At 36.1% G+C, this 13,875-nt stretch overlaps 4 protein-coding genes across 11 annotated transcripts in view; 1 reads left to right on the forward strand and 3 right to left on the reverse strand.

The window, feature by feature from the left end:
• The window catches only part of LOC111190863 (zinc finger protein ZFP2-like), a 671,215-nt gene that overhangs the window by 521,926 nt on the left and 135,414 nt on the right, over positions 1-13,875 (forward strand). The window lies entirely within an intron of this gene.
• The window catches only part of LOC111197417 (NACHT, LRR and PYD domains-containing protein 12-like), a 396,972-nt gene that overhangs the window by 111,357 nt on the left and 271,740 nt on the right, over positions 1-13,875 (reverse strand). The window lies entirely within an intron of this gene.
• The window catches only part of LOC125801515 (gastrula zinc finger protein XlCGF7.1-like), a 158,302-nt gene that overhangs the window by 38,825 nt on the left and 105,602 nt on the right, over positions 1-13,875 (reverse strand). The gene's annotated exons all lie outside the window — the stretch shown is intronic.
• The window catches only part of LOC125801171 (zinc finger protein 239-like), a 139,053-nt gene continuing 130,069 nt past the window's right edge, over positions 4,892-13,875 (reverse strand). Inside the window, exons 1-2 of one of the 3 annotated variants that reach the window (XM_049477443.1) lie at positions 10,179-10,258; positions 4,892-7,625 (exon numbers count right to left, since the gene is read on the reverse strand). In XM_049477443.1, coding sequence (XP_049333400.1) covers positions 6,571-7,467 — 897 coding nt within the window. In that variant the 5' untranslated portion in view covers positions 7,468-7,625; positions 10,179-10,258 and the 3' untranslated portion in view covers positions 4,892-6,570. Of the gene's footprint in view, positions 7,626-10,135; positions 10,259-13,875 lie in introns of those variants that run through there. The other 2 variants (XM_049477444.1, XM_049477445.1) reach the window with 2 other exon arrangements.

The following is a 13,875-nucleotide window of genomic DNA, read 5'->3' on the forward strand; positions in this document are numbered from 1 at the left end:
CAATAAGAATATAATCCTGCCCCACGTTGGCGAGCCAATTATGTAGCGGCTCAGTGGTTTAATACCTGGTGCTAATTGAGATGTTGAAATATTTTTTAATTGGGCGCCAGTTATTAAATTAATTTAATTAGATTAATTAATAAATTAATTAATTAATCAAATTAATTAATAACACAAGACATCTCAGGGTGTGGTTTCTACAGGTGACAGAAATTTTCATAACCAAGTTATCCAGAAAAACACACTGAAATGACAGGTTTTGTAAAATAAAAGTATTTATTAAATCACACAGATATGAGTAAATAATTCATTAAAAAGTCATAATGTAGCCATTATATATCAAATCATAGTGTAGAATAATAAATGAGAAATAAAAGAACAAACACGTTATAATGCTGATATGAAAGGAATAAAGATTAATAGAACTATTAAGTGAATATTTCTAAATAAGGGTCTAAGGCATTTTGAGTCTACGAAACCAATTCTTATTTCCACCCAAGACACTCAAAATGAGTCATCTATACTAAAGACGCTCTATTAAAGACCCGACCCAAACCATGACCAACAGAACACCATCTGCCGAAAGATTAAAACCCAGCTCTGCCTTACTCTGAGGTGTTGAAGTGGGCCTCGGTGACGTCCGTCTGGGTTGGTCGTCTGCTGCTTCACCCCGAGAAAGGATCACGTGAGCCTGTCTGCAGGATGGTTTGACTTCCTGTGTCAGCACGGAGCCCCATTAGAACCCACAGGGTAAATCCCTTCGCTCTCAGGTGGCTTGCTGGTGGCCTCCGGACCGCAGGTTTCTGGGTTGGATCTGGCGGATCTCTTTTTCAGCTGTACTTTAGCTAACCTTAGATGGAATAATGCTTGGCTTCGTAGATTGTAAAATAACCTTAGATATTTTAACTAGGATAGCTAATATTAATATACTTGAAGATTAAATGCACTAGTCTAAGAAAACTAACTTAAGATGACTAAACTAACAGTCTATCCTTTCTTCATCTCTAGGCCCTCTCTAACCTCTCTCCTCTAACTTCTCCCTGAACCTCTCCTCCACAACTCATCTTCTACTGCTTCCTTCAACTCATCTTCTCTCCCTACTTCTACAACTCCAACTGCTCTGACTGAACTCCAAAACTGAACTGAACTAAACTCTGAACTGGAAACTCTAAACTGGAAACTGAACTGTGTCTGCCCAGTTTAAACTATTAGTCTCTGTGGCCTGTTTGGCCCCTGAGCTATGATTGGCCCTGTGGCCCAAATGTCTGTGTTTTGATTGGTCTAGGAGCAATTTCAAACTTTGATGGGGATTCACAAAGGGCCATAAAACCCCCCCTCGCTCACATGGTCAGCATGCTTCAGCATTTTTCTAATAGATCAAACCAAAAGAAAACTCAATTAAACAGTGGATCAAAATACATTTTTCAGCATATCAGTTTGTGATGATAAATTCAGGAAACACAATCTTACAATTGAATCACAATAAATGTAATATATATATATTGCCCACAAACAGTTTTGTAATACTCAAGATAATCTTAGAAATACAATGATGGATGGTACTCTGTCAGAAAGAGATCAAGAGTCATGATATTATTTAAACCCAATTAAATCACTTAAAAGAAAATACATGGTTAAACCACTGATAACCAAATAAAGCTAAATTATCAAATGCTAGTTAAACCTTGTTGATTCAGACTTGAATGTGTAGGAAAATTTAAATCAGGACACATCCAGACACATATACCATATACCAGACACATATACCATTATTTAGTAAACATTCTATAAAACACCTTTTTTATATAGTCAATATAGATGTATTTTAAGCAAAATCTTCTCAGTGAGAAATTCCTCTTCTCTGCTGAGTGTTCAGATAAGCGGCTGGTCCTTGCCTGTCTGAATTTACGACGGTGGGGGAGGTTGGTGAACAGAGAGAGAGACACACTTACAAACGGTCAATGGAATTTCCAAGCTTAGAACATTTCTCTTAATTTCATTAACCTTATTTCTAAGTGATTGTAGAAATAACTAGGCACAAACCCCTAAATTGGTATAATATTTGGTGAATTAACAATTTCCAAGGAATTAATTAAGTTTTGACACTCTCTTAAGTCCCGTAGTCCCGTCCTTGTCCTGGTGATTGTGCTGTTGGCAAAACCACAATTGTGCACAGTTCCAGATGTTTAAACATTAACGGTCCTAAATCCAGATTTACGACTGACAGCGTCTGAAGGAATGTCAAAAAAGAATTTAAAAATGTTTACCCTGACTTGCATTTAGGGTTCTCGAGCGAGGCTGAGTGAAGAAATAGTCAGGAAATGTCATTTTGAAATTTAAGGCTGTTTGAAAAAGATAACTCCAAGGCTTTTAGAGTGTTCTGGGGGTTGAAGTTCCTTATAGACCATAAAGTGGGGGTAGTATGTGTGTGTGTGTATGTGTGTGTGTGTGTGTGTGTCCAAGCGATGCAGGAATCCTCTGTTTAATCCACTACACCACCCATCCCTCAGTGCACAGAGGTGTTTAGTTACAAACTCAGCTGAAACTTTCTCCTTGAAACTGAAGGACCCTGCAGTGGACTGGGTGACTTTTGCAATGCATTTAAGATGAATGGAACAGCCCTTGTGGTAGAGTGAAGCTCTCCTGAAGTTTTGTTCCATCTAAAAAAAAAAACACAATAATAATAATAATTATAATTTAGGGTCAGAGAGTAATCAGGGTTCACAAATATCCCAAGCCATTTTACACAGCTATAAACCATTTCATAATAATAATAATAATAATAAGAAGAAGAAGAAGAAGAAGAAGAAGAAGAAGAAGGATGACAACATGCTGATCTACAGATCTATAAATACATTTTAACTAGTCTTATTACCAGGATCATGAATATAATTTTTACTAGGTAGCCTATATGTTACCTTTGATATACATATTGATACCTTTCAAATAATTCCCATTTCTACTACAGAAAATAAAATTACTCAAATTAGTATTTGTACTATTCCGAATTTAAGTTACAGGTGTTATATTTTAGATCTCTATATACAAAATGCACTTCATACTAGTGAAAACATTATTTACACATTTGATATCAGATGAACGTCAGTACATTATTAATTCATATTGTTTAAGAATTTCTCCTAATAAAATAATATTAAAAGTAATTTTAGATAATGGTAACTGAAAGCCCATGTAAACGTATAGTATCGTTACATGAAGTAAGCCATCTTGGCAAGCAACTCATAAGATTATGAATATATATTTATATAATATATATCTTTAGATTTGGTATAATCATTAGTGAAATTAAGAGGTCTGTAGTTTGATATTTTACATGTAAGAAAGGATGTATACCACTGGTTTATTATTAGGCTAAACCAACTTTTCCATACAACTGCTTTCAAGCAAATGTAAAAATGCACGATAAATAAGCTAAAGTCTGAGGCTTTTTACCTCCTTTTTGATTTTCCCTCTGAACAGCTGGGATGTACAGACCGTCCGACTGGAGTTACTATAAAAGCAGCAGCTGTGAGCCGCACAGAATGAGCCAAACGAAGCACCCACTTAGCAGAGCAGCGAGAGGTACCAAAAGTCTAGATAACCTGACAGTTAACAGATAACAAAGCTCGCATTAGCTACTTAGCCTGATAAGTTAGTTAGCTAAATAGTTAACACTAGCCTTGTTAAGGTAGCTAGCCAATGCTAGCTAACTAGCTAACACTAGCTAAATAAAGCTAGCTACCCAGCAAGCCTTTTAACTTTTAACTTAACTTGTTTATCAACAAAACAGTGCCTGGGTGTTTCAATATCCATTTAAATTATGTGCGTTTCATCCAGTCTTAATGAACTCTAGACTTTACATGCTTAATATTTAAATGTATATAAACAGGCTAGTTAATGGGATGGCAATACCTGCTGTTGACGGGCTGCAGGGTTTCTGCATGGACCTCATATAGAGAGAGAATAGACACCTCCAAAAATTCTTGCTCTCAGACAAGCATCTGAAAAGTTCTGCTCAGGGTTCTGCAGGGAAGATCTCTGAGCAAATGGTCCACGTTAGCCTCCTGACAGCAAATACACTCGGTTTCAGTCGGCACGGCAGTGCAGTGACCGCATCTGCACCAGGTAAAGTTAGTGTTACCGACCCTCTCCACCTGTACAGGAACCGCTGGCTGCTCTTCTGTATAAAACGGAGTTTGTACCAATAATCTGTTTCGTCTCCTCACCGGCTCGAACGCATAAACCATTGGGTTTCTAGGAAACAGATCAAAACCCTGTTCAGCTTCGTCTTCATCCATAATCTCGATAAACGACAATTTATTTTCCTTAACCGTGACTCAAAGCTATGTACTTGGGCTCTTCAACCAACCAACCTAGTGACGTCACTAGTGCTGCACGGGCAACATGGCGGCGCACTAACTCAAACGTTTAGGGTTGTAACATTTTGTATTAAAAATTACCACCAAATAAATTCTATTACATTTAATCCCTTAGAAAACAAACTAAAATGTTTTTTGTCCACTTTTGCGATTTAACAAAATTAAAATCACCTCATATCTATCAAGGAAATTGTAATTCATCATGTCAATAATGATTGTGGTTTTCCTATACTTTTAAAAACCTCTCTCCTGAATTAATCAGGCCCTAATGAATGCAATTATCCCTTTGTGCAGCAAATACAGTAATGATGATAATGATCACAATAATAATAATGATTATAGCTATTATTGGTGTTACCACTAACAGGACCCACTTACACCACAACTTAGGTGACTGTGAAGCTCAGATGATTTAAATACTTCAGGTAAAGGAGAAATCTGTTGTGAAACTGACTTGCATTGAAACATGACGAGTATGAATAGTTGAATAACCCACCTCAATTCTTCCCCAGTATTTCCAAATACAGTGCTTTTATCCAATGTTCCCAGCAGACTTACAAAACTAGCAATATGATATGGACCATAGCATTACTCATGCAAAGAAATGGCTATTTTTAAACCTTTAACAAGCTCAGAGTAGCGCCACACTTCATTAGTAGAATTCTGAGAGCCCTAAAATTTTAACTGAGGCACTGAGAGCTATGAAAATGCACAGATAGTTTATTAAAAAGGACACATTACACTTAAGTTAGGGGGACAGATTTCAAAATTGTCACTAAAAATGCAAGAATATTAGAGATGTTTCCAACAACATCTGGAATTTTCGTTTCGTTAGTTCGTTTTGCAATCTGAACCCTAACCTACCAATTTGTTTGGGCATTTTCAAAGCTCTCACAAAACTTTTACAGACAACTACAACTCCTGGGGGTGAATGGAGGTGGAAAAACGTCCATTTCACACCGGATTTCTCCTTTGGGTGGCAGTTAGTATTTACCAAATAATAACATAAGTCAGTCTCAGAATGGATAGGTTCCAGGTCACAGAAAGGTTATCAACCATATCGTGAAAAAACACACTGAGATTGCAGATCTTGCAATCTAAAAGCATTTTTTATGAAACACAGATGAGTACATATAGAGGTGAAGCAATACAAAGATAATAGTTGGTACTGGATAAAAACAATCAATTAACTAAATTAACTGGATATTCTTAGTAACTTTGGAGATTAAAAAATCTTAAGCAAGATATATCTAATAAGAAAAAAAAAAAAAAAAAAAAAAAAAAAAAAAAAGAGTATAAAACTTGAGTAATACAACAACCAAATATCCATCTATATCCCTCTATGCTAACATATTTTTAATCAGACTGAACCATAGACAAACAAGAACAACAGCAGGGGGAATAAATAAGCTAGTTACCTTACTGTGCTACACAGGCCTGGAGGGGGTTGATTTCAGTATGGGAACTACGTCTGGGGCGTTTTATTTAACCTCTGGAAAATATTTTGTTGGGCTCTCTGCGGGGTCTGGATGCTCCACACGGCAGTACCCGGCACAGTGTCGTCTCTCTGTGGCTCTGGGTCACACTTTTGGGAGCACACTCTCTCTGGAGTGGCTCAGGGGGTGTTATACCCTTATCCTTTCATATGGCAGTTAATTGCATTAAGCTAAGCTATGCTAAGCTTGGGGAACTGAGGATGGCTTCCACAGACTAAAAACAGATACTAGAAATTAATGGAAATAATAAAATATGCATAAGCTAGAAAAGTGATTAAATTCTTTCAAAACCTTCTAAGCATAAGCACTGAAGGTTTTATCCAAAATCCTAATCTACTCCTAACAACTATGGCATCTAAATTTTAAAGACTAAGTTATGCTAATCTACCATCTGGTGCAAGCACTGGCAGTGCCCTTGCTCAAACTCAAAAACCTTCCCTTCTTCAGAACTGAACTCCTACCGTAACTACCCTAAAAACTGAGCTCTGTCTCACGAAGAATGTCCTGCAATATCAAACATACAAGAAAACACAACATGGAATTCAATAAACATCATCGCTGGATAAGATTCATTTTGCTGAAACTGTAAAATCCATTGTTAAATTCAGTTCATGTTTGTTTCTGGTGGAACGTGTCCCAAGTGACAAAGTGAAACATTTGTGTAGGATAAGGTGTTCTGTCCGAAAGATTTACGATTAGCACTTTTTATTGCAGTGGAACAAATTTGGGATAGTTTTCTCTCCTGTGTGAATGCGCTGGTGTTTTTTGAGTTTACTCTGTTGAGTAAAACTCCTCCCACAGTCTGAGCAGTAATACGGTTTCTCTCCTGTGTGAATGCGCTGGTGGTTTTTGAGATTACTCTGCTCAGTAAAACTCTTCCCACAGTCTGAGCAGTGATACGGTTTCTCTCCTGTGTGAATGCGCTGGTGTTTTTTGAGAGTACTCTGCTGAGTAAAACTCTTCCCACAGTCTGAGCAGTGATACGGTTTCTCTCCTGTGTGAATGCGCTGGTGATTATTGAGAGTACTCTGTTTAGTAAAACTCTTCCCACAGTCTGAGCAGTAATACGGTTTCTCTCCTGTGTGAATGCGCTGATGCAGTTTGAGATTACTCTGTTGATTAAAACTCTTCCCACAGTCTGAGCAGTAATACGGTTTCTCTCCTGTGTGAATGCGCTGGTGAATTTTGAGAGTACTCTGTTCAGTAAAACTCTTTCCACAGTCTGAGCAGTGATACGGTTTCTCTCCTGTGTGAATGCGCTGGTGAATTTTGAGATGACTCTGTTCAGTAAAACTCTTTCCACAGTCTGAGCAGTAATACGGTTTCTCTCCTGTGTGAATGCGCTGGTGAATTTTGAGAGTACTCGGTTGAGTAAAACTCTTTCCACAGTCTAAGCAGTAATACGGTTTCTCTCCTGTGTGAATGCGCTGGTGTTTTTTGAGATTACTCTGTGTAGTAAAACTCTTGCCACAGTCTGAGCAGTAATACGGTTTCTCTCCTGTGTGAATGCGCTGTTGTTTTTTGAGATTACTCTGTTTAGTAAAACTCTTGACAGAGTGCTGATGTTTCTCCATGTCGGGACTTGGCTTCATTTGTCTGTTTAATGTGTCAAACGATTTCTGCGTGTTCTGGAGATTCTTCAGGACAGCTTGTGCTTCACCTCTTTCAGCAGTTTAACATTGCTTTTTGTTAATTATCCTGGTTGTTGGTAGTGATGAATTTCTGGAGAAAACCAGGAATATTTTTATTTCTGGAAAAAACAAAAATGAATTAATTGTATATTAAAATAAAAGCAGGTCAATTATCCAAAAGTACCTAGATCAGTTTCACTATATGGACAAAACAACTGGGACACCATAAAGGTTTCAGAACTTTTATTCTAACTCCATAGACATTATAATATATAGTTATATATAACTGTCAGCAGGCTGAATTTGTGTAGCAGAAACAATTCTACATACCGAATACAATGTTTTACTACTACATTAGTATCTCACTTTACACTATAATACATTATTCCATACTTCTACCACTCTACTATATTGACCTTGTAGGCTGGTTGCCAGAGACACACTGTACAACTTGCTTGTTATTTTGTTAAGTTTTCTCAATAATGGTAAAAAAAAATTATAATTTATTAGTTTTTCAATATTTCAGAATGAGATGTTCTGACCTGAAGCACAAAAAGCTAAAAGTACAAGGACACAGACAAAACATTTACATTAAAATAAATTATAAAAGTTTCCACAAATATTAACCAAAGACAGTTATCCAAATCAATGTTTGAAAACCTGAGTTTTTACAGTTCTTGATAACAGTTCATTATTTTCTAACACATTATCTAACATTGATACGCACTCTTGAACTTGTTTTGTTTTTTTGTACATGCAGATCAAAATCCCTTAAAGCTCCACTAGGCTCCCCCTACCGTTGCAGACTGTAATAATTGTATACAGCACTATCGTGTATATATACAAATATATATATATATATGAAGAGTTTGATTCCAAAACGCGATAAACGCCATTTTAAAAAAAAATGAGTTAGAGCCAGAATCAGAATGTTATGTCAACACTCTTGAAAAGCCAAAATTCAATTTTCATCAAACCGCCCCATCCGCCGTGTAATACTGCCCTGCTTTCTCTCTTTCTTTCCAAAACGCGATAAACGCCAGTCTTGATTTTCCGCAGAACGCCACATCTCCACTCATCCAATCACAGGGCAGCATTCCACGAGCTATAGAATGTAAACACGCGCCCTGTTGAGCCGGCCGGTATTCCGTGTAGCCTACTTTCACTTTCGTTTTTCACTCTCAAAGTCCGTGAAAATAAACGGTTTTGATGGTATAGAGGAGCCTGTTCGTGAAGCAGTTATTGAAAAAAAAGAGAAAGCCATCAAAAGAGTCTCATGTACGTGAAAAGGTAAAGAAAGTGAGGCATTCAGGATGGGGGGAAATGCCGGCTGTCATCTGCAGTTCACACACACACACACACACACACACACACACACACGCAATACACACTATCCTACACTACACTACACTACAGCACATTAATGTAACGTGATTTTGGGGATTTTATAGTGTTAATGTCTTGTTCTTTAATGAAATTTTGCACTTTTTCGAAAAGAAATGTTTTGAAATTTGTGTTTTTAGGCCAGTGGTTAAACTATTACTTTCAGATGTACAATTTAATGTTATTCATTATTGTATTTTGCACATAATTAGTAAAAAATCATTCTATTGATGCCAAAGGATATATAAGACATTTGGAAAAAAAAAACTTGGCATGGATTTATTGCGTTTTGCGAAAAAAAAAAAAAAAATAAATAAATAAATCTTTAAATATTAAAATCTTGATTTGATTTTTTTTTGTTATTTTAACCTTAGTATGGTATTTGATAGTTTGAAACAGAAAACGGTGGTTTTCAGCCTACCACTTTCTCGCTAAAGAAAACCCTTTTTTACTCAAATTGATAAAAATGGATATATAGCGTTTTGGAAAAGAGCTCTTCATATATATATATATATATATATATATATATATATATATATATATATATATATATATATATATATATATATATATATATACACATACACACACATATATACACTTTTCCACCAGAAAGTAAAAAGCACACACAAAATAATTACAACCATCAATGCTAATCGCTGCTAGCTTCCGCCTGCTAGCCTTCAGCTTTAGCTGAATGAAGGCTAAAATGAATAACATTTTAACTCTCGTATTAACATTTTAAGCTCCTTACAAAACAGAAACATTTATATTCTTTATCTGGTACTTATCTGAACTCACCGGAGCTTCTGTGGTAAAGCACAGAAGAACAGCACAAACTTTTAATTTTGTAGGTAAGTTAATGTTCTAGCCACCTTTAGCTAACCTGGCCAATGATATCTAGATAGTTAGTTAATCTAAACTAGCTGGCACTTCCAAACAATAAAATACTCTTAGCAGCCTGAATGTCTTAAACACATTAAATGTGTTGTTATATAGCCTAAATATGAACAATCTGTCTGTAACGGTTAAACCTATCCTTTATAGTTAACTTTAGCTGTTAGGTGTGGTATTGGTAACAACACTGTCATGTTACAAGCTAATTTTGCTAATGCTAATGCTCCTGCCTCAGTGCTGGAAAAACCTGTAAATCTAAGCTTACTGTAAATAAACAGAAGCGCTTTACACCCAAATAAACAGTTTTCAGAGAGAAATCTGTGTAGATTAACATCCAGCGCTCGCTTACCTTTAAAAGAGAGATAGAGAGAGAGTGAGAGAGATTCTCGTACCTTCTTTTGTTCAGCTGATTCTGCTCTTCCTCCGGCGCTCCAGCTACAGACCCCGGAAGCTCAGCGTCATCCGGGTTATGTAGAGCCCCGCCCCCTCCCCCGCTATATCACATTATACCCCATCACCGCTAGAGGGAGCCCGCGAGGGAGTCCTCAATGCATGGAGCTGAATGGAGCTAAACAGCTAAAACTCTCATTTAAAACACTGTATAACTACTTCTCTGGGATTTTTCTTTAATTTTACAAAGTAGAACAAAGTATTTCACTAAAATAGGAAAGAAAACATACCCCTATATTTCCATTTTCTACAAATGTTTTTTTATTCAGTAAATGTACTAGCATTCCTAGCATATGCTGGACTGATGCTGGAGTTACACACAGATCTTGTTTAAAAGGATTATAAATGCAGTTTAAAAGCTTTAATAATTATCTCTGCAGTGATAAAATAGTTGTAGTTGTGCTGCTTTGAGGAAATTAGTGCAATTTTATTCTATAAAATATCACACATTTAAACATTTTTAAATGTTTGATACTTTTTATAATAAAAATGTGTTTTTAAGCTTTTATACATTTAAGACTCTGTTGAGAGGCTGAGATTCAGAGCAGATTCTGAACTGAGTTTTTCCTCTATAGAGATTCTCTGATTGCTCCTTGCTCCTGTACAACTCCAAAAAATAGCACTTACTAATTGCTATGGAAAGATCAGTGCTGTTGTTAAAGTACCAATTCTGACATTGATTCTGGTTTTTTTTTTTTTTTAAAACATACTTTAAAATATTATGGTTACATTTTCTTTGCATTTACCTTACTTCGATTTTATCGATTAATTCGAATTTACAGTTAAGCACGGTTTCACCACCGACGCGCCCCTGTGAGCTCCTGTACCACAGGCTTAGCCCCGGCCCTCTCTCCCCTCCCTCCCGCACGCGCTCCCCACACACCGCACAACACAACACATGACAGCAGAGCTTGTGCCCAGAATTGGTTCGGTTTTGCCGCGTAGGACGTGGATAGACCAAACAGATCCTCACTGTGCGTTTAAAACCGATTGCTTCTAAACGAAGCAGCGCAACAAATTTATCTCTATACCTTAAACAGAAGCGTGTAGCAGAGTGGGAAAAGAAAAGTATTTCTCCCAGCCGAATGAACGCAGCAGCAGCACACCATCCAAAGTAAAACAAGCATTTATAGAACATTTTATAGAACACTGGCACTTATTTAAAAGATTTGTTTTGCAATTCAAGCCCAATGGGGAAAAATCTTTGCTTAATAGCATATTAAATTGTGTTTTCTATTTTGTAAGTTTTATCAAAAAGGTCACCATTTTATTTTTTTCTATTTGTTTTTTTTGAGGGAGGCTTTATTTATTTATTGTTTAAGTTTGAGAGTGCATTGTGTCAGTACCTAAAATATGTTGAAAGCTTTCTAAAAGTTACTGGCTGTTCTCACTGTTTACAATAGTTTTTTTTTTTGTTTCTGGTTGCACTTTAACCACAAAGGGGACATTTAAGTGAAAACTAAATAAATAAACACTAGTTTTTAACCATTTTTATCATCTTTAATTTGCTTTTTAGTAGGGGAAAATTGATTTAAATAGAAAATCTAATTAAAAAAAAAATGTCTAAAGTCTTTCTATTTATGCATTCTGAAAGCTTTCCATAAATTGAAGTCATTCACAGCTCCTCCCTGTAAAATCACTCTCTGACATCACAATGGACCATCCTGATTTCTGTATAGAAGTGTACTTCACACTTGTAAAAGCATTTGAAACTTCATATGCAAATATCAGTTTTTAAACTAATTACTTGTAAAATTAAATGGATTTGTTTAAATTTATTTGTTCATAGAATGATATATATATTTTTTAACTTTTCCAAAATAAGTCCAGCAAGCATTCTCATTCTACTACAAAATATTAGCCAACTTGTACACAAAATGTTGTACATATTAAAGGAAGATGTTACTGATGTTGGGGAATACTTTGTTCAGATTATATCAGGTTCTGTGTAGAAATATAAGACAAACACCCCTGGTTGCTTGAGTCACTTACTACCCCAACTACCCCAACAAATAACACTAACCAAATTTTACCCAAAGGTCAGGACTATTGTTCTAATGGATCTTTGTTTCAAAGAAAGTGTTGAAAAGAAATGTCACAATTTCTACTTGAACAATAGTTCTGACCTTTGAGTACATTTGATAAGTGGTGTTTGTTGGGGTAGTTTTAATCCTCCTGTTACCTTAAAATTTACTAACACCTTTTATGTTTGGGGTCAATTTCACCCCAGCAATTTCAAACTACAAAAAAATATTATATATTAATAAAATTTTTATGTTATGTCACATTTTTGCCAAGTTTATGTCACATGCTATATTTGTTTGTTGCCTACTTGAATAGCCATTTAAAAAAACAACATTTAGAATGAAAAAGACTTTATGTTATCAAGAATAGTTAAAAGTATTATGTTTGGGGCCAATTTGACCACAGGAAAAAACAAACGAGCTCAGTCACATGGGAGGATTGTAAAGAAGAAGATCCTACTTGTTCCATTCATCCCATATTGCTGAGTTTATTAAGATCTCATCAGTCCTGCCTTGTTTCTGTGTTATTGAAGCATAGGACACGGAGGAGACATGGACTGTGTTTAGAGACGTGCTGGATCTGTCTGCAGCCCAAACACCTGTTCTTTCTTCACCTTTTCACTTGTACTCTCCAAACTGAGCAACACAATGTAGACTTACATGTGGGATTAAGTCCAAGTCTTTCTAACTATCCCTCTAAACACACACCTCCCTCTAAACGTATCATCTACAGTAGTTTATCCTTTTAGATTGATGGTGTTCTGAAGAACTCAAATGCTGATTTTATGTTTGGACGTGGCTGACAGCGTATCTGCTGAGACCTGGAACTATTCTGATTACATTAACAGCACTAAGTTTATCATTTTCTTCAAGTGGGTAGACAGACCATAATAACCTTTTACTTTTGGAAGGTAGTCTGTTTTCTATTGGTTGAGAGACAAGAAGAGGGTCTACAGTAAAGGACTCATTCTCATCAGATGAGGATTCATTATAATCAGGATCCTCTCTAAAGTCCTCCTTTTTCTCAGACACATTCTCCTCTATGTCTCTCTTTCACCCTCTATGGTGAAAGAGATGTGAGAAATCCTCACTGAGAGAAAACCTTTTCTTAGACGTCATTTTCAGTAGAGACAGAGAGAGAGAGAGAGAGAGAGAGAGAGACAGAACACACAGAGAACTGGTTTAGAAGCTGCTGTGAAACATTTTATATCTCTGCATAACCACTATGTTGTGTGAACTATTAATATGTTTGTAGGAACAATATATTCCTCCACAGAATGAGAAATATCAAGTTCTCATGAGAATTATGTTTTCCCCGCCCCCATCGCGTGAATTGTTAGTGGTTCTTGCACTAATACAGTTATAACGATGTTATTTTAGGAATCTGAATTGTTTTTGAAGATTATAAAATTGCATGTCATATTAACCTTTACATCATTCAACACATGTGTGTGTAAAATTCTGATATTTTTATGTTTTATAAAGCTAAAATAACCTGGGGTCAAATTGCAAGCAAGCAACACCGATGTATACAAAATGTGTACAAGACACAAGAAAAACATAGCATGAATTATATGGTTAGCCAGTTTTCTCTATTAAGTTAGGAAAAGACACC

This window comes from Astyanax mexicanus, chromosome 4 (assembly GCF_023375975.1).
Source record: "Astyanax mexicanus isolate ESR-SI-001 chromosome 4, AstMex3_surface, whole genome shotgun sequence".
Classification (NCBI taxonomy): Eukaryota; Metazoa; Chordata; class Actinopteri; order Characiformes; family Acestrorhamphidae; genus Astyanax; species Astyanax mexicanus.